The sequence below is a fragment of the Eumetopias jubatus genome, unplaced genomic scaffold (genome assembly GCF_037043125.1).
Source record: "Eumetopias jubatus isolate StellerSeaLion01/CBP00866 unplaced genomic scaffold, mEumJub1_p1.0 scaffold_12, whole genome shotgun sequence".
Taxonomy (NCBI): domain Eukaryota; kingdom Metazoa; phylum Chordata; class Mammalia; order Carnivora; family Otariidae; genus Eumetopias; species Eumetopias jubatus.
Window position 1 is genome coordinate 66,129,267 of NW_028274818.1, and position 27,769 is coordinate 66,157,035.

At 37.5% G+C, this 27,769-nt stretch overlaps 1 protein-coding gene across 4 annotated transcripts in view; it reads left to right on the forward strand.

Moving 5' to 3' along the window:
* Positions 1–27,769, forward strand: part of CDC42BPA (CDC42 binding protein kinase alpha) — a 350,267-nt gene that overhangs the window by 296,358 nt on the left and 26,140 nt on the right. For 2 of the 4 annotated variants that reach the window (XM_028111910.2, XM_028111912.2), the window contains 6 exons: positions 1,910–2,014; positions 5,839–5,922; positions 20,939–21,044; positions 24,567–24,703; positions 25,394–25,533; positions 26,767–26,848. In XM_028111910.2, the coding sequence (XP_027967711.1) occupies positions 1,910–2,014; positions 5,839–5,922; positions 20,939–21,044; positions 24,567–24,703; positions 25,394–25,533; positions 26,767–26,848 (654 nt within the window). The remainder of the gene's footprint in view (positions 1–1,909; positions 2,015–5,838; positions 5,923–20,938; positions 21,045–24,566; positions 24,704–25,393; positions 25,534–26,766; positions 26,849–27,769) is intronic. The other 2 variants (XM_028111911.2, XM_028111914.2) reach the window with 1 other exon arrangement.

The window sequence follows — 27,769 nt, forward strand, 5'->3', positions numbered from 1 at the left end:
CTGTACTCCTGAATACAGCAAGCTCCTGCCTTTCTCATTTTTGAGGTATCTTTAAAGTAATTGGACCAGAGGCAGAAAGCCACTATATTAGCTGTCCAGTCCCATTCACAGCATTATTCTTTGCACAGGAACTTCTGCTTTTATCTCTTTCGCTCAAGCTATGGGCTACAGGCTTTTGTGTGACAGATCAGAAACTTAAATTTTATTAAAATGCCCAGTTTTTCACACTTAGCAAATCCCCTACTTGGGCACTTTTTTAGAACTTTATGAGTTACTTAACTTGATTATTTGAGGTCATTTTATGTTCTTATTAGTGTAAAATGCATCAGGACTGCTTTGCTTATCAATTCCATTTTAACTGAACCGCCTCCCCTCTTACTCAGCTTGCAGTTTATGTAATTGTATGGAAACTAGAAGGAGGAGATTTCTAGAAAGTAGGATCTTTCTGCCCTATCTCCAGCCCAGATTTGTATTCCAGATTAATAATTTAAAAGGAGTACCTTCTCCCTGACTCTCCCTGCGTAAAATTGTGAACTGGGCAAAACTTGTCTTAAGAGTCTCAGTTTCTTTTTTTCCACTCTCCTGTTCGTGATCAGAGTTCACTGTCAGGAAAAGAGATCATGTAACTCATTCTCCATGACCATTAAATTGCTATGAGTACCTTTAATGTGGAGATGCCTCTGGTACCACAAAAATAATACTGGATTTGAAGTCAAGGAGTGGGATTCGGGCCTGGCTCTCCCACTTCATAAGCTGTACTAGTTTTCTGAAATCAGCCACCCTGCACACTTTAGAGCGGACATACAGCTGGTATGCTTCAGCTCAGGTGTTCCAGTTTTTAAAATATTGAAATACCTTCCTAGCTGATGGTACATAGATAGCTGCTGCTCCAAGTTCCTTAGATGCCCTCCCAGAGACCCTTCTTCTCCCCACTTGCCCTGAGCACAGTAACTAAAGGTTTAAGGCCTGGTTGGGAGCTATGTGAGTCATCCCCACCAAAGTCTTGCCTTTTGGTTTGCCAGAAAACCTGCCTGTGCCCAGCAGAGGACTCCGGCAGGGTTAGCCAGCCCACTAGCCTGTCCCTAAAAGAGTAACCATAATAATAGTAAAGGAAAAGAAAAAATATTTTAAGTACCTATTTAAAATCCTTAAGCTGATTGTTCATTTTATTGAATTGTAGCTTCTGATCTAAGCATTGTTCTTGCTGTACAATACAGTTGAAACAAATTCCCCAACCTCTTTTCAAAATTGCTTTCATTGCCCTTCATTTCAAAAATGCAATCCTGGTAATTTCAAAAACTGCCAAACTGAATATATCCTCGATTGGTATGCTCCATAAGGTCTTTAATGCTAAGTTTTAACCCCAAGCATTTTGAGTTTCTAAAAATACTTGGTTAAAAGGATGCAACTGAATATAAGTGCTGGTATTTCTACTGCTGCAGAATAAAAAAGTAGTGTTGCCCTCAGCCGACACAAAACTGATAAATTAGTTTCTTTTACTTTCAAGTAATGCTTAGTAGATGACCAAATTTCCTTCTTATGAAGGACAAAATTATCTCTGATCTGCAGCACATACTCTGTTAAGTACTCTGCACTTAATTCACACGTATGATTTCATTTGTGGAATACAAGTCAAGAACATGTAGTGGAGACCAGTGCTCAAAGTCAGAGACCGGCAGTGAAGATGGGAGCATTTTGTTAACTGTTGTCTTTATCTTTGTTTACATTAAAGCTAGCGGTTATGCTTTTGTGTGATGACACATCCCAAAGGTGAATATTCAAACCGAAGTTTGTTTTCCTCTTCTCAAGAAATGTTATCATGATTATGCCTTACAGAAATTTGCTAAGAGCTGCACATTGTTTGAAAGTGATTTCTTGGGTTTTTGTTTCTCCCGACTTATCTTCCTAGACCGATCCCGTTGAGAACACATATGTACGGAATCCGAACGTCAAGGTTAACATCCAGTCAAGGTCCACATCTCCTTCCACATCTAGTGAAGCTGAGCCAGTTAAGGTGCCTCATTGGAGCAGTCTTGCTTCCCAACTTTTCACTTGTGTCAGGAAAGAGGGAATCGCAAAAACAAGTGAAATCTGACTCTTCTTTTAATCAAATATATTACATAATAAGTCACAATCTATTGGAGATGATTGCATTTGACTGATAACGTAAATATGACTCTAAAACAAAAGTCACAAGTTGCCCCCCACAGATTCAACCTAAAATAGACAGATACTTATTTACTTATAAAGGTAGCCTTTATTTTAAGTAAAGGACTATGTGGAGCAGAGGGCAGGGTTATCTCAATTTTGGAATTGTCAGATATAAACTTGGTAGGCACATGGCAGTGTCAGGTGCCATTCTCGTATTTTAATTCATCCAGTAAATATAATAAGACCTACACAACTGTTACTTCATAAGTACAGCTTAAAATGAAAATTGCCACTGCTGGCCACTGAATAGTTTATTCTAACTGCTCAGTCCGCAAGAGGCATTCAACTATGTCATGCCTTTTAATAATACAAAAACAGTGTTGTTTTGTACCTCATGTTAAGTCAGTGGTTTCAGCCAGTCAGCCAGTTTTCTCAACAGAGGTCATTTCCTCAACGAGTGAGAAGGATATGTCATGCCTCGGTGAAGCTCTCCTGCCTCGAGATGCAATTTGGATTCTTCACTCAGCTTGCAGTTCTGACAGAGCCCCTTTGTTTCCCATATTCTCTCTAGAGCTGTGTCTCGTGTTCAAGGGAAGCAGTCTGCTCTGGAAAGCTGTCTGAAGTGAAGTGTGATTTGTAGTTAGATTCTGACTTGATTTTTTACAACCTTGTGACAGACTACCTCAGACTGGTTAAGTTGATGCATCTCTGCTTTTTTTTTTTTTAATCATTGCTTCAATATTTCGAGCTTATACATGTTTAATGCTGAAATATCTCAAGCATACAGAGGATAATAAACACACATGTAACCACCATCCACAGATTTAACAGATGTGAACATTTTGCCCTGTCCTTTTCAAATTTGTTTTCAAAGAAAGAATATATTCCAGAGAATTGAAACACCCTTCCCTATACCATTCCCCTCTCTCCTTACTCAGACATATCTAAAGACCCTGAAATTGATGCGCATCCTCTTCCTTCGTTTTAAATTTCACTTCATTTGTATCCATAAACAATATATGAGAATGTTTGTTTTATATTTATGTTTTACACAAACATAAAGCTTTATCTTTCTGTAACTTCTTTCATTCAGCATATGCTTCTGAGCTTGACTCATGCAGATATGCGTCCATTTAGTTGATTCATTATAACTGTTACATAATATTTCATTTTATGAATATACCCCATTTATGCACTCTCCTATTGTTAGATATTTAGGTTGTTTCCGATTTTTGTTATTACAGTCAGTGCTGAAGTGAACATCCTAGTAGCTATCTGCTTTTGCAAATGTGCAGTTTGTTTAGCATATATATACCTGGAAGCTGAATTATTGGGTTGTGTGGTATATGCATTTTCAACTTTAACTAGATTTTGCCAAATTATTTTCTACAGTGGTTGGACCAACTTTCACTCCCACCAGCAATATGTGAGAGTTCCCCATTTTCCCACATCCTCACCAACCCTTGGTACTGTCAGACATTAACTTTTGCCAATTTGATGGGTATGGAGTGGCATTTTTGTTTTTAATTTGCATTTCTCTGATCTCAAGTGTTAATTCAGCATCTTTTTATGTTTATTGACCACTGGTGGTTTGCCTGTTTATGTCTTTTGTCTGTTGTTCTACTGAATTATTTTTCCTATTTTTTGTAAGTGTTCTTTATGTAATCTGGATACTAATCCTTAGCTGGCTATATGCACTGCAAATCTTTTCTTCCAGTCCATAGCTTATTTTAAAATTTTATTTGGTGTCTTTTTGTCTTGCTACAGTGTTTATTTTAAAGTAGGCTTATATATATCAATCATTTCCTTTATGACTTATGTTTTTTATGTATTCTTAAAGCAGTTCTTCCCTATGCAGCATTTAAAATTTTTCTTCCATACTTTTTTCTAAAAGTTTAAAATTTTTTATTTTGCCTGTTTAGGACCTTAAACTGAAATTTATTGTTACATATTATGTGAAATGGGGTTCTAAATCTATTTTTCTCATATGAACAGCCAACTCTACTATATTTCCCCCATTGATTTGTAAAACAATCTCTGCCTTATATATATGGGTCTGTTTGGGGGTTCTTTTTTCTCTTCTGTTGTTCTTTTTGTCTATTCCTGTATCGATATCACATTGTCTTAATTACTGTAACCCTAAAATAATTCACCTGGTATAATCAGCCACTCCCACCCACCTTATTCTTTTTCCTTTTCCTTTTGACCCTTTAGTTTTACATATGACTTTTAGAATCAGTTTGTCAGGTTCCATGTGGAGCCTTTGATTGAAATTGCATTGAATTTCATAGATTTATCTGAGGAGAATTGACATCTTTGTGATTGGGTCTTTCCATCTATGAACAGGGTATACATATTATCATTTAGATATTCTTTTATATCTTTCAGTAAAGTTTTGTTAATTTCTTTATGAATTTACTTCATATTGCTTGTTACATTTGTTCCTAGGTACCTTAAAGTTTTTGTTACTGCAGTGAATGGAATCTTTTCCAAATATATATTCTTATGGTCTTCATGAATTCTGTTGATCTTGTATCCAACACCCTTACTTCACTCCTTTTTTTCTAAACTTCTCTTGGGCTTTCTGTGTAAATTATAATGTCAATTTTGTTTCCTATTGCTTTTTATAAATTTTTATATAGGTTTTCAGTGTTCCTCTCTTTAATTTCTCATGTTTACATTTTTAAACATTAGTTTATAATTGGGTTCAAAACTTTTTCAAGCTATTTAAAGGTAAATTTAAATTAGAAGTAAACTCACAAGCAGAAAACTCTGAGAAGCCCAATTCAATTGCATTTTAAGGTTATAGGGCATAGAAAATACTCTGTTTATATAGTAACAAAGGCAAAGAGAGATCATTTATTTTTCTCTTAATATTTTAGACTATTCTATAACTTTATTCAAAGCTAGTTTTTTCATCTTGTTTGCTTGCTTAGCATCCTAAAACGAAGTAATTCTTTGTGCATTTTTTTTAATACTTTGCTAATCAAGTGATGTCTCTTTTCCAGTAAAATCACTGGTTCCTTTCATTGAAAGAAATATCTTACATTAATGTCTTATAAAGATATGGCTTTTAACTTTTGAATTTGTATGTTAGGTTCTGAATTCCAATAATACTAAATAGTCTAACTCCCTTCTTTGGAAATTGATTTCTGCACAAAATCCCACTAATCAATGTCTCTCTCCCTCTCTTTCTACATACACACACAGACACACACACAAATCCACTGAATTGTGTTCCATATGTGTAACATACATTCTGTGTATAGAAGTTAGGAGTCAAAAGAATCTTCTAAATATTTTTATTTTAAATCCTTTTTTAAAAATCAGATACTTTTAATAATTAATGTGCATTTTCAGATGAAGTTGAAAATTAATATCCTCATTTTTATGTAGGCTGTATGCTGTGACGTTTTTGTTTTCTTCTGTGGATTCTCTTTTCTGAATCATTTCTTTTTAAATTTCCAGACAAATTTTTTTTTCTGCTAATTGAGCAACTATTTCATTTGTAGACATTGCAGGCTGAAATTTAAATTATCAACACTATGAGAATTTTAGCTTCATTGAGATATTTTTTGCCTTATTGATGTCTTGCTTGGCTTTATTTACTTTGATTTATTTTTAGTGATGTGTGAAATAGATGGAGTGTTTCATGACATTTATTTCCTTTTTTGCTCCTGGATTCAGATTGTAGACAGTACTCCTCCTCCAGTTCACACACCAACCTTAAGGAAAAAGGGATGTCCTGGTTCAACTGGCTTTCCAGCTAAGGTACTCAATCTAGATATAAGCATGATGTGTTCTGAAAAAAAAAAATACAAATAAGGATTTCTTCTACTTTTTGTATTTGCTGTGATTTTTGCTGTTGGTTTCCTCAAAATTGCAAACATAAAAGCTTGGAAAGAAAATTAATGTTATATGACTGGAAATAACCACCACTAAGAAAGGTAGGAAGAGTGCCATAAAGTTTGTTTTGTTTTGTTTTTCTTCCTTTTTTCTATTTTTTTAATAATTTCAATCTAAAAAATTATAAAAATTGAAGATGGAACGGCTATATTGAAGTACATGGTTTGGTTTGGTTGGTTTTATTTATTAGCGGAAAAGCTTGACAAGTTGGAAGTTTTATGCCTTTTCTTTTTTATAATTTCTGGGCTTTTGAAAGATTACTGTTTTTAAAGTATATTCTCCTTTTGCTTTATGCTCTTAAGGTTTTTTCAAATCAGTTTTGGGCACTAACAAATTGAAGGAGAAATAAAATCATTGATAAACCAATTTTTTCAAAATTCCAAACAATTTTTCATTATTAATTGTTCCCATTTTATTTTTTTTTAAAGATTTTATTTATTTATTTGACAGAGAGACACAGCAAGAGAGGGAACACAAGCAGGGGCAGTGGGAGAGGGAGAAGCAGGCTTCCTGTGGAGCAAGGAGCCTGATGCAGGGCTCGATCCCAGGATGCTGGGATCATGACCTGAGCCGAAGGCAGCCGCTTAACCAACTGAGCCACCCAGGCGCCGCCCCCCCCATTTTAAAATATAAAACATGGAATACATAGTAGTGGAGGAATATGCAACTTAAATATACCATAAGCACAGCATTAGCGTGCACTCAAATGCATATTTGATTCAGGAGAAAGGCTACAGACCTGCAAAGTTCAGAAGAATGCTGGGTTTGTGTTTTGCTGGTTCTTTGGGGTTATACTTTTATTTTTATATCTACAGGAAAATAGCCTTAACATTATTCTAGAAATACTTACATAAATATTTATGGGATTAAACATTTTAGAAGACTTCTTAAATTATCAATCAAAAAATAATATAAAGAGCAGCTTCATAATCATATCTACAATTTCCTGAATAGGACTATGCCCCAGACAGTATCTATCTACTCTATCATTATTTCTGTCACTATTATTCTATCATATGTCTAAAAGTTTCTAATTCAATTCTTACTACAGTGTGTGGCGGTGTCTAATATGTCTCCATAGAGCAGAAAACTAAGGCTTAAAGAAATTAACTTTCCAAATGTCACACAAATAGTAAGCTACGGAGCCAATATTTGCATGTAGATCTGTACATGTCTAAGTATTTTCTTTTAAAAAATATCTATTAATGTTAGATATACAATTAGCAACTAAACACATAATTGCACCATAACTTGAGATGGTTTGGGGTTCTAGAAAACACAGATTGGCATTACTTACTTATCTGGCATAGTTAGTTCATGTAGGTAGTAAAATAAATGGATATTTCCAATGAATAGAAATTATTGCTTCTATGCTTGCTCTCTTTTTTGTGGTTTCCTTGTTTTCATCTTCCTAAATTCAGTGTTTTGAAGTCTACTATTGTAACGAGTAGTGCTTAGAGGATGCATTGTAAAGAAGATATTAAGTTGAGGCCACTCAGAAGAATCTAAGATTGAAGTTGACAAACCACTGAAAAAGAGAAACATTTAGTGAAAAATTCAGGTGAATTACTATTTTTTCATTCTATTCAACATAACTATCACTGAATATTGATTATGGTAGAACATGAAGATTTAGTTGCTTATATCTCAAGCTCCTACAAAGAAATTCTAAAAATTGGAAAACAAATGATCTCCCTCCTCAGAACAGAAACCTTGGATAAACCACAGAGTGAGAGACAGGTTGATGGATCTGAAAAGCTAATAAAATATACAGAAGTATAACTGGTGTAAAAGAAAAACAAGCTGAATAACCTATGCTAGATATAGCAAAATTCTGAGACCAGAATATTAATTTAAAATAGGCACAGTAAGTATCTGAAAGAGATTTTTTTAAAAAGGAAGTCTCTTGGTAACATGGTGTGGGATAAGGCACCTATGAAGAAAAATAATTTGCAAGTGCTTCATGTGAAAATATAACTGCTGGAATGAAGAACTCAGCAGATGGCTTTAATAGAATGAGCAAACTAGATGTAAGAGAAGAACAAGTTAATGTGGTGGAAGATGACATGGATGATATAAGACATATGACAGAAATAGTTTCAGTATCTCTGTAGTAGGACTTGGAAGGGGAAAGAAGAAAACAGAAGCACTTGAAGAAATAATCACTTACTATTTCCCAGTAATTAAAGATGAAAAACTTCATATTGAAATACATCATTATGTGCTAAGGAGAATAATTTTTAAAAACTTACACTTAGACACATTATAGTAAAATTTAAGGATATCATAGATCAAGAGAAAATCCTAAAAACTTTCAAAGACAAAGAGTAAATCATCTGTGAAGAAAAATTAAATTGATACCAGACTTCTCAATGGCAACACTAAATGCAAGAAAACAGTTAAGTGTTCAATATGTTGAAGAAAAAAGAACTTTGAACCCTAAATTTTAACCAAGCCATAGTATCACTTAATTATGAGTGAGTTAAAAATATTTTCATGTATACAAGAACTTAGTAAGTTTTATTTAAAAAAAAAAAAAACTTCTCTGGAAATACTCTTTTATACACTAAGAACATACTATCAGAAAGGGAAATTAAGATAACAATCCCATTTACAGTTGCATTGAAAGGAATAAAATACCTAGGAATAAGTTTAATCAAGGAGGTGGAAGATCTATACACTGAAAACTCTAATAAGACACTGATGAAAGAAATTAAGATACAAATAAATGGAAATGTATTATATGTTCACAGATTAGAAGAATTAATATTGTCAAAATGTCTATACTACATGAAGCAATCTATAGATTCAATGCAGTCCCTATCAAAATTCCAACAGCATTTTTCACAGAAATAGAAAAAACAATGCTAAAATTTGTATGGAACCATAAAAGTCCCCTCAAAGAGCCAAAGCAATCTTGAGAAAGAAAAAGCTGGAGGCATCACACTTCCTAATTTCAAACTGTATTACAAAGCCATAGTAACCAAAACAGTATGGTATTGGCATAAAAACAGACACATAGATCAATGGAACAGAATAGAGATCCCAAAAATAATATGCATATACCTGTTTATTGAACATATATATATATGATCACTTAATTTATGACAAAGGCATCAAAAATATACTATGGGGAAAGGACAGTCTCTTCAATAATTAGCGCTGGGAAAACTAGATATCCACATGCAAAAGAATGAAACTGGACCACTATCTCACACCATACACAAAAATCAACTCAAACAGATTGAAGACTTGAACATAAGACCTGAAGCCATAAAACTCCTAGAAGAAAACATTGGGTAATCTCCTTGACATTGGTCTTAGGAATGATTTTTTTGGATTTGATATCAAAACAAAGACAATGAAACAAAAGCAAAAATGAGTAAGTGGAATTACATCAAAGTAAAAAGTTTCTGCACAGCAAAGAAAACCATTAGCAAAGTGAAAAGGCAACCTATGGAATAAGAGAAAATATTTGTAAGTCATATATCTGGTAAGGGGTTAATATCCAAAATATAAAAGAACTCCTAGAACTCAGTAGCCAAAACAAAACAAAAAAACCCAAACAAAACAAAAAACAACCACATAATCCAATTAAAAGATGGGCAGAGGACCAGAGTAGACATTTTTCCAAAGAAGACATCCAAAAAAATTGCCAAAGATACATAAAATGGTGCTCGACATCACTAATCATCAGGGAAATGCAAATCAAAACCACAATGAGATAATCACCTTGTACCCATTAGAATGGCTGCCATCCAAAAGACAAAGAGATACCAAGTGTTAGTGAGGATGTGGAGAAAAGGGTTGTGCACTGTGGGTGGGAGTGTAAATTGGTGCAGCCACTGTGGAAAATAGTATGGAGGTTCCTCACACAATTAAAAATAGAACTACCATATGGTCCAACAACTCCACTTCTGGGTATATATCTGAAGGAAACAAAATCACTATCTCAAAGAGATATATGTACCCCCACGTTCAGTGCAGCATTATTTACAATAGTCAAAACGTGGGAATAATCTAAGTGTCCATTGACAGATGAATGGATAAAGAAAATGTGCGTACACACACACACACACACACACACACACACACACACACACTGGAATATCATATGATCATAAGAAAGGAAAATCTTGTAATTTGTGATAACATGGATGGACTTTGAGGGCATTATGTTAAATGAAATAAGAGACAAATACTATATGATCTCACTTATATGTAGAATTTTAAAAATTTGAACTCATAGAAATGGAGAACATGTTGGTTATCAGAGGTGGGGTTGGGAGATGAGGGAAAAGGTACAGACTTCCAGTTACAAGATAAGTAAGTTCTGCAGACGAATGGAATACATGGTGACTATAGTTAACAACACTGTATTGTATATTTGAAACTTGCTTAGAGAGTAGATCTTAAACATTCTCCCTTCAAGAAAAAAATTATAACTATAAGAGGTGATGGATGTTAACTTATTTGGTAATCATTTTGCATTATATACATGTATCAAGCCATGATGGTGTATATTTTAAACTAATACATTATATGTCAGTTATATTTCAATAAAACTGGAAGAAAAACATATTCTCGGAGGAAATTCTCCATCAAAAAGAGATATAAAGCCACAAGGCCACTGTGAGAGATTTGGGAAATAGGGTGGCTAGGTATCTCAGAGGACTTTACTGTAGTCTGTAAAAGCAAGCACCCTCACTCTACAAAAATCAAAGAGAAAGGAAATACATATTTAAAGCAGATCAGAATTAATCTAAATACAAACACAGTGGAGGTAAGTGTAAGAATCGGGTGAGGTGAGCATGCTTGGGCATTTGTCTCATCTGGGGAGAAGCTGCAGAGACAGCAAAGCATGGTAGTTATATTGGTGGGTTCCTAACAGGGCCTCCTAAATTAGAGTCACAGCTCCATCATTAATTAGCTGTGTGAACTTGAGCAAGTTACCTTTCCCTGCTTCCATTTCCTCATCAGAAATGAATACAATCATAGTATCCATTTCACCTGGATTCTTTGGAGTTTAAAGAAGCTTAATATTTGTAAACACCTTAGAACAGTACCTGACATATTAGTAGCATATAAATATTTAAATAAATATTGGTAACTTGATAAGGAAAGTAAGCACCAGTTTGAATCTTAATGGTTGAAAGGAATCAATAGAAGACTAGCATATAAAATATGTAATTTTCATACCTGCAGAAGGAAATGGTATTCATTGAACTGAGGCAAGAAAGAGAAAAAGGAGAAAGGAAAACATGGGGACCTGGTGCTCTTAACTGCCATAAATTGTCTCAAATCCCAATGTCTTAGAAAACATTTTTATTATGCTCACAGTTTCGTGGGTATGAGTTTAAGAAGGGCTCCAGTGGGAGCTCTCACAGAGGGTCTGCCATGTGGGAGTGGTTAGCTGTGAGCTGAGGCTACAGATGTGTGGAGGAGGTTCAGCTGCGCTGTGTGTCCAGGATGGCTCACTCCCATGACAGGCAGCCAATGCTCAGGTCTGCCCAAATGACACCCTCAGTCTTCCTACATGGCGGCTGGCTCCCCAGAGTGAGCCTACCATGAGAGCCAGTGAGAAAGCCACATGGCTGAAAGCAAAGGTGGATGGAAGGGAAGAAAATAAAGGAAAACAGAGGTCACAGATACATACTGTAATAGGGAGTTTAAGGTGTAAAACACCAAATGGCACAAAAGAGGACATTGTATGCTAGTAAAGGGAATAATAGATAAAGAAAATAATTATCATGAATGTGTATGGGACTTATAAAGAAGCCCTAACCTATATAAAGCAAGAACTAAGAACCTGGGAGGAGCAGGTTAGAGACAGATTGGAGATTTTAATTCACACCCCTCAAACAAACAATATAGTAGAGAAAATGCTGGGCAGAGGACAGAGGGTTAATATCTGCATGCACCAAGAGCTTTTATAAACAAGGGGATGAATATGCAGTAGTTAACTGGCCAAAAGCCAGGAATAGGCCAATGAAAACTTAAAATGACTGAGAGTGAAAAGATGGTCACACTTACAAGAAGTTGGAGAAAAGCAGATTAAAGTAATAATGAACTACCTCTTTACATTTGTGGCGTACATATCCTTGTTATCAGTAAGATACTGTGACACATTATAGGTGGAAATGTGAATCAGTACCACCTTTTTAAATACAATCTAGGGGCGCCTGGGTGGCTCAGGTCATGATCCCAAGGGTCCTGGGGATTGAGCCCCACATCAGGGAGCCTCCTTCTCCCTCTCCCACTCCCCCTGCTTATGTGCCCTCTCTTGCTGTCAAATAAAATCTTAAAAATGAATAAATTAATTAATAAATACAATCTAAAAACATTTTAATGACAAATATATGTCGGTGAGTCTCTAGAATCCAGTGAGTAGAGGGTAGAGGATTCTGGGAACTTGATCTCAGTGGGAGTATGGTTTTTGAATCTCACTGAATCTCTCCATAAAAACAGACAAACCAACTGGATAGGTATCAAAGCTTAAAAAAACAAACAAACAAAAATGCTACAGATGAGACCTGAACAATAGATGAGATTTTTCCCACAAACTCCAAAATACAAACTGATAGGGGGAAAAAAAAGTCATCTATAAGACCCCCTCTGCCCCCTCCTTCCTGCCATGGTATTAACACTGTGCTAGAAAAAGAGGGATTCATGATAATCCCAGAGCCAGAAAACCTCCAGAGCACAAGTATGCACTGCTGGGCATCTCGAGAACAGAAGAAACCAAGAGGATTTTGCAAGTTCCATCCTACAGGTGAGAGCAAGGAAGGCAAGATGGTAGGAAGATGCAACAGTGCTGCAGTTGTAAGCCCTTGAAACTTGATGGTCAGAACGCCCTTCCAGATCACAACCCCAGCCTAAGGAGGGTCAGCCGGGAATGGGTTCAGAATTGAGCGAGACCGGAAAGGAAAGAGAAAGTCCAGATGATTAAGAACAGGGGAGGAAGAGCTCAGAAAGCATGAGGTCATTTTTAAAAAATCATTTTATGCTGGGGCACCTGGGTGGCTCAGTCACTGGGCATCTGCCTTCGGCTCGGGTCATGGTCCCGGGGTCCTGGGGTTGAGCTCTGCCTTGGGCTCTGTGCTCTGCTGGAAGCCTGCTTCTCCCTTTCATACTTCCCCTGCTTGTGTTCCCTCTCTCGCTGTGTCTCTCTCTGTCAAATGAATAAAATCTTTAAAAAAAAAAACCATTTTATGCAAAGGCATGGAGCTGGGAAAATTACCCTGGCCTACCCCTCCCTCATAGAAGTACAGGAAAAGTCATTTCACTTAAAAATGAGGAAAATGTTCAGTCAAATCTCACACACACAAAAAGAGAATAATGTATCTTAAAAACTGAAAGTGTGCCAGAAAGACATAAATATGAAACCAAAAAAACTACAATCAATATTTCAGAAGAAAATAAAATGATAGAAGCTGTGAAACAACAAAAATTACAAATAGCAAACCTTAGAAATGAGAGTGTTGGAGAAAGCAAGATTTGAAGAGAGGTGACAGAAATCCAGGGAAAGAATTAGAAATTAAGATGAAATACGACTGCAAGGATACAGACTGACCTATAAGGAATTTGGGAGTAAATAAACTCAACAGATCACTTACATAAATAGAAAAATGGAAAAAAAATTTTTTAAATCAAGAAATGAGAAGGGATGCCTGGGTGGCTCAGTCAGTTAAGTGTCCACCTCTTGATCATGGCATCAAGCCCCATGTTGGGCTCCATGCTCAGCGCAGAGTCAGCTTAAGGATTCCCTCTCCCTCTTCCTCTGCTCCTCCCCCCACTCTCCTATGCGCTCTCCCCCCCCCAAATGAATGAATAAATCTTTTTTAAAAGAAAAGAGGAAAGACTAAAAAGGATTTGAGAAAAGTGATGGACAGAAAAGAACAACAAGGAAAGGCCAGTGTTTATATAATAGGAGTCTCTGATAGAGAACACAAAAGGAACAGAAAATACTAAAATCTGTGGTCAAGAAAATTTCCTAAAATCAGACTTGAAACTCATCCTACAGAGGCACCCAGCATAGCCGAGAAAATCAACTCTGACAAAAGAAAACACATTCTAGTAAACTCTTGGCCTATAAAGAAAAAAAAATTGGACAAAAGTGTAATAAGTCACTCAAGGGGGAAGAAAAGAGTTGAAATTTTCATCAGACTTTTCAATAGCAACACTATGCCATAAAACAACTGAATAACTTTTAAAATGCCCTAGGAAAGTGTGAATCCAGGCTTTTTCCCCTTTGTGACTTTGTTTTTGACTACTTTGAGGTATAATTGATATACAAAAAAACTGCACGTAGTTATAACAATTTGATGAGTTTGAAATGTCAAAGATTTTTAAGAATTTTAGAGTTTTTAAGGAGAGTAAAGCATCCTTCAAAAGTAAAAGCCACAGAGAAGTATTAAGAACATGCAAGAAGTCAAGGAGTGTTGTCCCGAAAAGCCCTTCCTGAGAGATACATTGAGGACAGGCCTCAGATCAACCAGAGTGATAAGGTACCCAACACCTCAAGGAGCAGGAGTGAAAAAGGAAGTCTAGAATGAATTGGGTTCAAAGTCCACAGAAAGCACTGTTATAACATCTCTCAAAACCAGACAGCTTACCCCCAACTCAGCAATATGTTTACTTCGTGGAATAACCGAACCAGAGAGCACAAATTGAAGGACACCAGGCTCAGTGGTTGGTGAGAGAGGGGAGGTGTTGAACTAGGGGTAGTGAGATCTTAAAGAAGTCCGCCAGCTGAAGGTAAGGCTCCAAACTCCCTTCTCCTGCTTAGCTCCCAGAATGTTGGCAGTTGGGTTTATGGCCTCCTCCTTCCCTTCCCTCCTGGGAGGATTTCAGTGGAGTCTCTGAAGAAATTGAATGACCCAGAAAAGACAGATAATGGCAGTTGAGATGGCTGGGTCTCACACATACACACACACACAATATAAACCAAAAAACCTTCCAATCAGCTTTTCTATTGACTCACACTTAAATGTGAACAAATTCCCGAGAATCAGGAGACATTTCAGGAAATCCTCTAGCAAAAAGAAGAGATCCAAACAAACAGAAAAAGATTTCCTACTTTCATTGAAGGAAAAAGAGGCAATGCCAAAGCAGAAGGAAACAAAAAGGAATAACCAGAAAAACCAGAAGAGTCCTTTGAAAGTTAAAAATAGGACAAGCATTTAAAAATTCATCAGAGATGGGCGCCTGGGTGGCTCAGTCATTAAGCATCTGCCTTCAGCTCAGGTCATGATCCCAGGGTCCTGGGATTGAGTCCCACATTGGGCTCCCTGCTCAGCAGGAAGCCTGCTTCTCCCTCTCCCACTCTCCCTTCTGTGTTCCCTCTCTTGCTGTCTTTCTCTCTGCTAAAAAATAAATAAATCTTTAAAAAAAAATTCATTAGATGAGTTGGGACATAAATTTGAGGAAATCTCTTAGAACTTGTTGCGAAAGGATAGATAGAAAATAGAGAAAATGTGAGAAATCAATATCCAAAAAAAAAGAAGTTCTGGTAATATAACAGAAAAAAAGAAAAGGAAGGAAATTGTACAGTATTTAATACAGATGCTTTTGGCAACTGAAGGACATTACCAGACTGCAGAGTCCCAACAGTTCCCATCACAGTGTACAGATAACAAATACCTCCTCCTGCCCACGTCACTCTGCAGTGTTTCAAGATATCGAGAATATAGAGGACTTTTGTAAACCACCAAAGAGATAAAACATCAGGGGCACCTGGGTGGCTCAGTCAGTTAAGCGCCCGACTCTTGGGTTCAGCTCAGGTAATGATCTCAGGGTCATGAGATCAAGCCCTGTGTTGGGCTCAGTGCTCAACAGGGAGTCTGCTTGAGTTTCTCTGTCCCTCTGCCCCTGCCCCTGCCCCTGCTTGCTCAGCCTTTCTCTCTCTCAAATAAATAAATATTTAGAAAAAAACACATCACATTCAAATGATTAGGGATTGAAATGGCATCATGCTCAACAGCAAAATGGAAAGGACAATTGGTAAAATGTGAGCTAGAATTTTTGATTCCCTGTCAAATGTTTAATCAGTTTAGGGGGAAATAATAGCATTTTCAGAAACTGAAGATCTTCTAAAAGTGTTATCACCTATGCTCTGCTTTCTAAGTAAACTACTAAGAAATTATTTCCACCAAAACAAAGGAGGAGATGAAGAAAGAGAAAGGCATAGGGTCCATAGGAGAGAGAATCGCATACAGATTTATTTAGAGAAAGTGGAGCAGGGAAGCAGAGGGCTCCAGGAGAGACATCTTCAGGTCAGTAAACACAGGGTAGAGGAGTCCTGAAGGCTTCCTTCCTCATTGTTTAATCACCTGGTAGATTGATTCGAGGGGATTTTGCCGTTCTTTTGGAGGATCTGGGGATAATTATTGAGACACTAGAAAATTAAGTTTAAAAGAGGGATGGCATCACTAATTTCAGAAAAATCAAAAGATTACACAAGAAAGATAAAACTATAATATACTTCTCAAATCACTGAATTATAATTCCAAATGTAAAATTTATCCCCAGACTGTGGTCTAACAATACTGAGAACATGAAGGGAGTAGCTGGTATAACAGTGCCGAGTCCTCCTCTTCCGTAATAGGAAGTCAGTATAATGCCTCCAATCAGGAAATAGCAGTATAGGCTTCCCCCCACCCCCCGCAGAAATGTGGAGACGCAGAAAGAGGCAAACAGCTAGAAGAGCTGAAAGAACTTGCCTCTGGGAAGGATAACTTGGAGCAGAGGAGTACTTCAGTTTTTATTATAAGCATTGTGATACTGTTTTACTTTTTAAACTGTGTGTTTGAGTTAAAATTGAAAACATACATAGAAAATGGGAAATTCTTTGTGATTAGGCAATGAAAATAAAATCTCAGATCATAAGCATAAGGTGAAAATATTGCTGGACTCTGTTACATCACAATTAAAGATGCTTGTCCAGTGAAAGCTTTGTTAATGTGGATTAATAGGTGGTGCCTCTTAGTGAAAGATATTTGCAATGTTTAACACCAATAAGGGATTAATTTCTGGAATATTAAGAAACTCTTACAACTCTATACGGAAAAGATTAGAAATCCAGTTGAAAAACTGGCAGATGACATGAATAAGTAATTCCCGGAAAATGAAATCCTGATGGTCAACAAGCATGTGAAGAAATGTCCAACCTCATTAGTAAAAAATGAATAATTTAAAAATTATCACTTTATACTCACCAGATTGTCAAAAATTAAGTAAGGTAACATCAAGGACATGAAGAAACAGGCAGCTTCACACACAGGTAGTGGAAGTATAAACAGATACAGCCATTCTGGAGAGCAACATGGCATTGTGGAGTGGACAGACATTTATTGCTACAAAGGGTACCAGGGAGTTGGAAATGGGGGAAAGATGGGTAACGTGTGGCTGATGTGTGCTCCTGGGTACTCACATACCCTAGAAACACACTCAAACTATCTAATTTACAGGGATATATACATACCCAAGGACCTGTATAAATTCTGTTAGACTGGGTGCCAGATCTCATGGGGAAGGATGGAGAGTGAATCATCAGGGATGAATGGAAAAAGCAGTAAGACAAAATAAAACCAGAGTGGGGCCTCCACCAAGCTCTGTGATGATATTTCATGGACTAAATGTTAACTCAGTTTTGTGTACCTAAGTTTCCTCCCCGAAAATAAAATTTACTTCATGTTTTTTAAAAGATGGAATGAATCTACAGGGGGATGCTTGGGCAGTTAAGTGTCTGCCTTCAACTCAGGTCATGATCTCAGGGTCCTGGGATTGAGCCCCTTGTTGGGCTCTCTGCTCAGCAGGAGCCTTTTTCTCCCTCTCCCTGCCGCTTCTCCTGTTTCTACTCTCTGTCTCTCTCTGTCAAATAAATAAAATCTTAAAAAAAAAAAAAATAACAAAACACCTTTAAAAACATCTTAAAAAGATGGAGCGAATCTACAATTATATCAAAATAATTGAAAGTTTAAAAGAAGAAGCATTTCTAAAAATTTAGTTTAAAAGAAATGTTTATATGAGGTAAAGACTTCTTGTCATTTATCAGTGGTAAAATTCTTATCACCAGTGAGGTTTTAAGCTTTTACCAGGGGTCGTAATTGGTTCCGCTGTGCTCTCACAGCTTCTGTTAAAGACCTTTTACCTTCTCCAGTGATAGCTTGAAGTCCACAACACGGACAAAATTAGAATAGAGAAGAGCCCTTCTTTCTGTCCACCTCTTTAAATGTTGAATTTATAGTTAATTCTCAGTTTACTCCAAACTGTCACATAATCTAAAACTCTAATTTGGGTCCATGCTTTAGGTTTAATGCTCCTTTTCCTAGACTTTTCTTCTTCTTTTTCTCCTCCTCAAACTACCCTTGGGGGAAGTATTAGAAACCAAATACTGACCCGGAGGCAGAAAGGGGATCTTAGAAAAGTCAGAAGCCAGGTAATCTGGACCCTAGGAGTGGATCCAAGTATCTTTCTGTTACTGTTCCTCTCTCCTACACCAAAAACAAATCCAAAATCCTACAGTGTTTTGCCTAGAGGTCAGTGCCAGCAGAATCATGATCTTTAATTATGTTCTATTTTATACTGTCCTTTGTTGACATCAGCAAAACATGGACCCCTTACTCTTTAGTAGTACCTCTCACCCCTTCCCACGGTTTAATCAGCACCTACCAGTTGGTTGGCTAGTCAGTTAAATCATGCTCTGCAAAAGCATTTTTCTTTCCCAGCATACTCAGTTAAAATTATGACATCCTGAGTAGATCTCTGGGAGGGAATAAAAGTATATAATACATTTGTCAACAATTTCTTGGGTATTGTCAAGAATTACTGTTAACGTTTGTTGTGGCTACCATTATTATTACTGATATTCCAGACCTGTCAGTTATCCCTTAGAAGAAAGAAGGAAGTTACCTCCCTTAAGCAGTTGATCAGTTCTCTTGTTGTGATAAAAGCCTCCAGAGCAAAGCAGTAAACTAACTTTGCATCTTTTGCCATAATTTTGAACAATCGAAAAAATGCTAAAAAATTTACCCTGGATAGTCCTCAAAGAGCAAAAAATAAGAGTAAAATCTGGTACACAAGAGAAATACTGAGCAGGATTTTATATGATATTAACAAATTAGGTACTTGTATTTTTATCACAGGCATGGAGGCCCCTAGTCTTGACCTAACCATGCCTTGTGTAGTTTTGGGTTTTTTTTTAAGGAGCATATTCTACATGTTTCTAAATGATCAAACTCTGAGAGATGGCAGAATCAGACAGACGTGGGCTAGAATTTTAACTCCACAATGAATTGTATATCCATAAGTAACTGAGTCTCATCTCCTTTATCTACATGAGGAAATATTACCTGTCTTTACAGGGGTATTGCCTCCATTAAATGAGATGACGCATGTGGAGTACTGGCACAATGTCCCCTCGTTGGTCAGGGCTCAGGCCATACGGGAGCAATTTTAGTTAGTCTGAGGGTGGTCTCTGTTCTAGATGCAGTAGAGTCAGATCCTAGTGCTGCTTTGAAGCTTTTGTGGGGTGTAAATCATATATCCCAATTGAGAAGAGCAGAATTTATTTTTAACTTAAATTTTAAAGCTTTGAATAGTCCCTTTAGTTTTTTTTTAAGATTTTATTTATTTTGGTGGGGGGCAAAGGGAGAGGGAGAGAATCTCAAGCAGACTCCATGCTGAGTACAGAGCCTGACGTGGGGCTCAGTCTCACGACCCTGAGATCATGAGCTGAGCCAAAATCAAGAGTCAGACGTTTAATTGACTGAGCCACCCAGGCACCCCTGAACAGTCCTTTTAGCTTTTTATTATAAGATAGTCTCAACTAAAATACTACTAGTACTTCATAACAGCATGTCATCAGAATTCACATATTATTGGAATAGAATAGAGTTCTTACTAGTTTAAATCAATCACACATATAAAATAAGTAATTAGCCAAATTTGTTTTCAAAAGTAACTATGTTCTGAATGCTTACTCTGTCAGCACTGTTCGGAAGGCTTTTTTTATGTTCACATACTCATTTAACCACCCCATGAAGTAGATACTATTATTCATCCTATTTTATAGAAAGAGGAAAGTAAGACACAGAGAAGTTAAGTAATTTGTCCCTAGGCTCACACAGTGGAGTAGAAGAACAGTTAATACAAATCATTTATTATTAAAACATTCTAAGAGTTAATTTGGAAAGGAGAGGATATCCTGGAGAGCTGCAGTCTACATGGACTTACCACCAGATAGGACAGACAAGACTTAGAGAACTTTACTGGGTTTGCAACAAGAAGTTTCAGGCTGCCTTCTGTCTCTAGAATAATACGGGTGTATGTTTGTCTATTCAAGGGTAATACCACCTGCTTCCATAGGAGGAAACAGATTCATTAAGCATATTCTTTGTTCTTGGTCCCAGAAAATAAAATTACTTGATTTATAGCCAGGACAAGAATTTTCAGTTACTCTTTGTTCTTCCTAAGAAGGTATAAAAGCATATTAAATTTCTCTATTTGTAGAGGTACAAATATGTAGCAGTTCACTTAACTCTTTGCTGAAGAATAATTTGAAGAATTTCTAAAAATCCTGAATCAAAATCTGTGAGCAAAAATAAAAAGCTACAGTTCATAACTTCTCAAATGGCATTCAAGAACAATTACCATATAACTTCTTACATTATTTTTAGCTTAACGTAGCTCTATATTGCCTAATAAAAATATGCAGAGAGCATAAATTACAGAAAGATGTGAGAAATGAAAATAATTCATTCCACTTCTATTTAGAAAACATCCTAGTAGATCATGTGGCACCCAGAGATTAACATTACAGAAATCCTTTAATTGATGTTTTTAATCATTGGTGTATGTTTTTTGTCCCTTTGTTTTGCAGCGCAAGACCCATCAGTTTTTTGTCAAATCTTTCACTGCCCCTACCAGATGTCACCAGTGCACCTCTCTGATGGTGGGTTTGATAAGACAGGGCTGTTCCTGTGAAGGTAAGAACAAAATGGCAGGACAGTGTGACGTTAGAGTCCTAGCGTTGGCTCCCTAACTGTAATCACGTAGCTGTATTCCCCTTAAACAATATGTAAGTGCTTGTTCTGCTTTTTTCTGATAACAGGAGTACAGATAATAAAGCAAGCACCTTGCTACATGTTGAACAGGGGAGAAACTAGACGGCCCTTAGAAACATTTTTCAGGGGAGACCTCTGTCAGTTGGCTCATTCATCTTTGTTTCATTATTCGGGTGAATTTGTGGTTCTGGGAAAGCATTAAGCTGAGCGACAGAAGACATAAAAATTATCCTTGAGTCTGTTCATTTAACTTTCACCTTGCTTAATTTCTCTAATAAGAGAAATCATTCTTCAGAAGTAGGCAGTTCAGTATCTTTTCAGAAATATTAAGTGTCTGCCACTTTGCCTCAGAAAGATATTTTATTCCCAGTATTCATATCAGCGGATTTTCCCTACCGCTCATTGACTTATCATCCATCGTGCGTTCATGGAATGCCTGTCCTGTACTTCTAGACACCGTGATGTAGTCGGGGATGGGGAGAAGGCTGAGAGCCTGCCCTCAAGGAGCTCACATTCTGAGAGATGAGAGATCAGGGGTCATTTGAACAGAAAACAAAGTATATTTGGGCACTACTTTATTTTTCCTAAGACTTCTGAAATGAAAATGACTTAATTATAATGGGATATACTGTTTGGGAATAGTTTGGGAATATGCTTTTTTTAATCAAATGAAATTTATCACTGTAACAATGCCTTATGTATCATTTACTAATCTGTCTTATGAGAAAGATAAAATAGTTGCTAGTTCAAATTCTAATATGAGTTTCCATTTCTTAGCCTTTAGGGTTGGAAGGGACTTTGCAGGGAAGGTCATCAGTGCACATCAGAAGCAGGCATTCCCCTTGTAGAATGTGCTTGTAATTTGTATTTGGTCGCTTTGAATCAAGGGGCTGTTAATGGCATCTTAAGGCAGTGCATTCTATGTCTGATTAGCTCTCACAGCCAAAGTAGAAGCCCCAGATTGCATCGTCTCAGCTAGTCGTGTAGATGCATGGGTTTAGAGCCAAAGCAAATGGTCTAGGGTTGAAAAGTAGATTTGAGAGTTGTGAGCATACAGAGTGATGAAGGGGAATGGCGTTTTCCAGGAAACACGCAGAGTGAAAAGAGAGCAAGTATGAGGACAGAGCCTTAGGAAACAGCTCAGGGGAGGTGAAAGGTAAAGACAGCAAAGTAATCTGAAAAAGGAACAGCCTGTGTCATTGACCGGGAAGGTGTGATGGAAGCCAAAGGAGAGAATTTGTACAGTTTTTAAGCCTTGTCCCATTTTGGATTTAGCCAGTACTTATAAGTGTCACTTTTAGGGGCATCTGGATGGCTCAATCGGTTAAGCATCCAACTCTTGGTTTTTGGCTCAGGTCATGATCTCAGGGTCATGGGATCAAGCCCTGCATCGGGCTCCATGCTCAGTGGGGAGTCTGCTTCAGGATTCTCTCTCTCTCCCTCTACCCCTCCCCCAGCTCTAAAATAAATAAATCTTTAAAAGAATAAAATACAAATAAAAAATAAATGTCATTTTAAAATCTGTTTATCAGAAAGAATCCCGGATAGCTACCTGGTGTTAGGTTCCTTATCATTTCTTATGCATCAGAATCATTTGCAATTACATGGTAGGGGTTTTTGAGATCTCCTCAACCCCTTTCTAGAGTCTTACATCATGAGATTGTGTGTTTCTTTCCTGAAGACCCTTTTCCTTTTTTAAAGTTTTTTTTTTTAAGATTTTATTTATTTATTTGATAGAGGGAGACACAGCAAGAGAGGGAACACAAGCAGGGGGAGGGGGAAAGGGAGAAGCAGGCTTCCCGTGGAGCAGGGAGCCCGATGCAGGGCTCGATCTCAGGACCTGGGACCATGACCTGAGCCGAAGGCAGATGCCCAACGACTGAGCCACCCAGGCACCCCTTTCCTAAAGACCCTTAGTACCCTGCCCTGTATACTGTGGGGACACGTTAGACCTTTCATAAGGTCTTTCATAAATGTTATGGTAATGTGGTTACAGCCTCCAAAGATTCCTATCATTTTAATTTCTTCCTGGTTGATTGAAGTTAGATCCTGTATAGGACAATTATTTTGTTGCTTCCTCTGCTGTTTGGAGGTGAGATTTTTGCCTAATTAGTAAAACAAATTATAACTTGTTAGACACTCTACTTAAAAGTGAACAAGATGTCTTACAGAAGTTTGGTAGTTTTGACAGTCAGTACTAGTTCATCTTGTCCCTCTGGTGGTTTCATAATGCCTATCAGTGGTGTATGATACATTTTCCCGTGTGCATGCATTCCCTGATGGTATCCCTTCAGGACCTCTCTTAATCTTTCCCAAATATTCTCCAGGACTGACCCTTAGAGTAGAAATTGTCTAAATGGATATCCTTAGTTTGCAGCCCCTTCCAACAAGTTTGTTTGTTTTAAATATTTTAACTTTTTTTTTAAAGATTTTATTTGTTTATTTTAGAGAGAGAGAGTGAGTGGAGGGAGGGACAGAGGGTGAGAGAGAATCTCAAGCAGACTCCCTGCTGAGTGCAGAGCCCAGTATGGGGCTCAATCCCATGACCCTGAGATCATGACCTGAGTTGGAGGCTTAACCAACTGAGCCACCCAGGCACCCCCTAAATATTTTAATTATCACCAACCAAGTCTCAGTGAAACTTATACATTTATTTTTGTTTATCCTGTTTCTTGGAGTCTCAAGTTCATCATACGTGTATCAGGTAGAGGTATCATGGTAGCATTGTTGGTAGGGCGGGCTCTGGGCCCGACTGCCTGGGTTTGAATTCTAGCAATGCCACTTAGGAGTCCTGTGACCCAGGGCAAGTCCATAATAAATAGGAGTAGCTGTACCTCTCTTAGATTGTTACAGAGAAATGTACTCAATAAACTTGACCATTGTTATGATCTTAGTCATAGCTGAAGTATCTATGATGATATTAACAAATCCTAAAGTTTACCCGTGATTTATACCTTTTTAATCATTAAACAATTTCATTTTCAAAAAGAGGGATTGGTAAAGTTTGCCAGACACTGCAAAGATGTCAGGTAATTTCATGTCCATTAGTGACCCTGGCAAGAGAAACTTTCAGGGCAGATAACCAAGTTGCAGTGAGATGAAGAGTTAGAACTCTAGAAACTACTTTTTGGAATGCCAAGTTTAAATCAACTGTTGTATTCACAAGCTTAGATTTTTTTTTTCTGTGTATTGGCTGCTCTTGATTACTAATGTTAACACAAAACAATATTACAGTAATAAAAATCTTTACAATTTCTCATTGAAATTCTTATTAGTAAGCAAATGAATCGGCTCCCCAAATGACAAAACAGTTCTTTGAAACAAAGCCACAGATAAGCGTTCATCTACTATATATAGCCCCTTGTATGTAATGAGTGCTCAGTGAATTATCTTTTTGTAAAAGTGAATTTTTATTGACCATTGTTTTTCCCCCCCCTTCAAAAGTGTGTGGATTTTCATGTCATATAACTTGTGTAAACAAAGCTCCAACTGCTTGTCCAGTCCCGCCTGAGCAGACAAAAGGGCCTCTGGGGATAGATCCGCAGAAGGGAATAGGAACAGCATATGAAGGTCATGTCAGGGTAAGTCTGATTAGGTTGGGTTTAGATTAATCTTTTGAGGTTGATTAAGGACTGAAAATAAAGTCCAGTCGCCTTACAAACATACTCCTTGCCAGAAAAGTAGGCGAATAAAATTCATCTAATAATTTTATTTCATCCAGAGTGATTTGAAAACAAAAACCTGGCCTTTGCTTGGAAATAAATTCCAAAATGTCTTACAGTTTTCTGTACTGTCCCTATCTTGTAACGAACAGATGTTGGAATCTCCCTAAAGGAGTCTTTGGCACCTGGTCTTCCTGGAGATGCAGTGTATGCCTATGACGTATGAGATGTTATCAGGGGGTATTCTTACTTGTAATCCTGAATAACATTTAAAGTGTAAGCTACATTTCATCATACTCCCAAATTTGACTTTTATGCTACTAAGAAAGAAATCCATGAATGTTATTTTAATGAATTATTAGTGAAAGTTAAAATGGTACCATTTAAAAATTTTTCAGAATAAAAAGTCATACAATATTTGAAGAATGTATTCTTACAGTTTCTCATATTATCAGTGATCTGTGTGTTCCATCTGCACTTGACCCACCCCCCAGAGCGGCAGACTTAGGACATGTGTACATTATCTTTAGGTTTCCATCGTGCAGTTACATAGGTAACTAAGGGGGCTGTGACTGACATTTTAGTTTGAGTTGTTTCTGTTTCCCGAAGATCCCAAAGCCAGCTGGAGTGAAGAAAGGATGGCAAAGAGCATTGGCTGTGGTTTGTGACTTTAAACTCTTCCTGTACGATGTTGCGGAAGGAAAAGCATCTCAGCCCAGTGTCGTGGTCAGTCAGGTGATTGACATGAGGTAAGCTTTCCAAAGTGAAAATATTTGTGTCTTTGTGACATAGGAATAAAAAAGTGTCTGGTTTTTCATCTAATTACATTGCCATATTTTAATTTAAATCTGATTTCATATTAATAATCGAATTTACTAATATTGCCAGAGTAATATAATTAAAACCAGGAAGCAAGGTGTTGTTATAGGATTTGTTGATGTGTGTTGAGTGAGTGAGTTGGGGTTCGGGCTTAGGGAAAAGAAGCTAATGTTTGAATCCAAAAGACCAGCATAAAGATGGCTAGGGTGACGAAGGCCTAATATGTGGTCTTGTCACCTGAAGGTATGAATCGTAAATCCAGTGCGAGGAAAAAAATCCCAGAATCAGATAGGTTCTTAGAGTATGTAATGAGCCGGGAAACATTTGAATGAGTCCACCTCTTGAATATTTCTGGTCTCACTCTTCAGGCCCTTCCCCTGCCCCGTGGAGTGCTCTCCTTTACCTCTTCTTGTAACTCCTGTACTCCCTTGGGGTGATTTATGAGCCCCCAGAGCTTTAGCTGTCACCTCTGTGCTGATGACTCCCACACAGGCCTCCCTCCAGCTCTTTCTCCAGCACTCAGAACAAGCATTTCCAGCCATGGCGCACACTGGCATTTCATGCCAGCACCTTAGACACATCCTCTTCCCCCAGATACAGAGTATGAGGAGACAGGTGCAGGAAACATTAGCAATGAAAGTCTGACAGAGCCTGCTCAGGGAATTGCTATAGAAAAAGACAGGGAGAGGAAGCAGAGACGAGACTAAGGCGTCAAGTCTTCAAGACCAAGAGAATGATGGCACTAAGAATTAGGAAGTCACAAGGAGTAAATTATTGTGGAGGATTTCTGTTTCAGATGTTGACGGAAGAGTGAAATGTCAGATATGCTATGTTACGGGCTTGTGAGCTGTGTTGTGGGAGGCAAGAAGGTGTGTTGTTCTGGAGGGTTCTGATCCCTCATCTGCATGTATGGGTACTGGCCTTGCAGCTGGAGGCAGCAGTCATTGCCAGCCCTGTGTAATTGCCACTGCTAAGTTACCCCTTATAAATTGCTCTGGGCACCATCAATTACAATGGCGAAAAAATCAATTTTTTTAAATTCAATTTGGATGTTTTGTGCAGTGAAGTTTTGAGGATTGTCCCATGTGTGTTATTTGGATGCACACCAAATACAACATACATACCCACATACACTGACTTTTAATGTTGCGTTTTTCCTTCAGGGATGAAGAATTTTCTGTGAGTTCAGTCTTGGCTTCTGATGTTATTCATGCAAGTCGAAAAGATATACCCTGCATATTCAGAGTGAGTATGTGTGCTGTAATTTGATCCCTGAATTATGTGTTCTTAGTGAATATATATTTTGTCTCTGTATATAGATCATAAACTTACTAGGAAATATTAAATCCTATATTCCTTAATGTGTTTTGTATCATCCAGTACTTGAATGTATAGACAATTAGTGCTAAGTAAATATTTCATCAGTAAAAGACCCGTAGAAAGCGTGAATATTTGGCTTCTAAAATAGTTTCATGTTGGGTGATACTTTTGAGCCACAATTCACATTCCAAATAAATATACCACATGGAAAATTGAGTGTGAGGTTTCTCAAGTTTTTGAAAAATAGAGGTTTCTTTTTAAAATCTCATTTAAAAAATTAATGTTTTATTTCATTGCTTTGTAATAACTACTCCAAAACTTAGTGGCTTAAACCAGTAATGATTTATTTTTTACCATACTGTGGGTCAGCTATCCAGTTGGAGTGGGGTTGAGTAGGGTCACTCCTGTGGCTACATTCGGCTCATTTGGGGCTGGAATATCCAGAATAACCTTGCTTCCATATCTGGGGCCTTGCTGCTGGCTGTCAGGCTGGGCGATCTCTGCTCTCTTTGTGAACTTTCTCCATGTGGTCTCTCATTCAGTCATCGGCTGAGCTCTACAGGGCTGGCCTCCACAAGAACAAAAGAAGCTGCCAGGCCTCTATTTTAAGGACCAGGCCAAAACAGGCATAACTCCCATGCATTCTGTTGGTCAGAGCATGTCACGAGGCCAGCCTGGATTTAAGGGGAGAGGAAGTAGACTCCAGAGCTTGATGAGAAAAATAGAATTCCATAGAAAGAATTGTTGGTAGCCATCTTTGGAGGCTGTCTGCCCTACCACAGGGCGATCTTGAATTGGTAAATTAAGACAATAGATGTTTAAAAAAAAAAAAGCCCACTGCCCTAA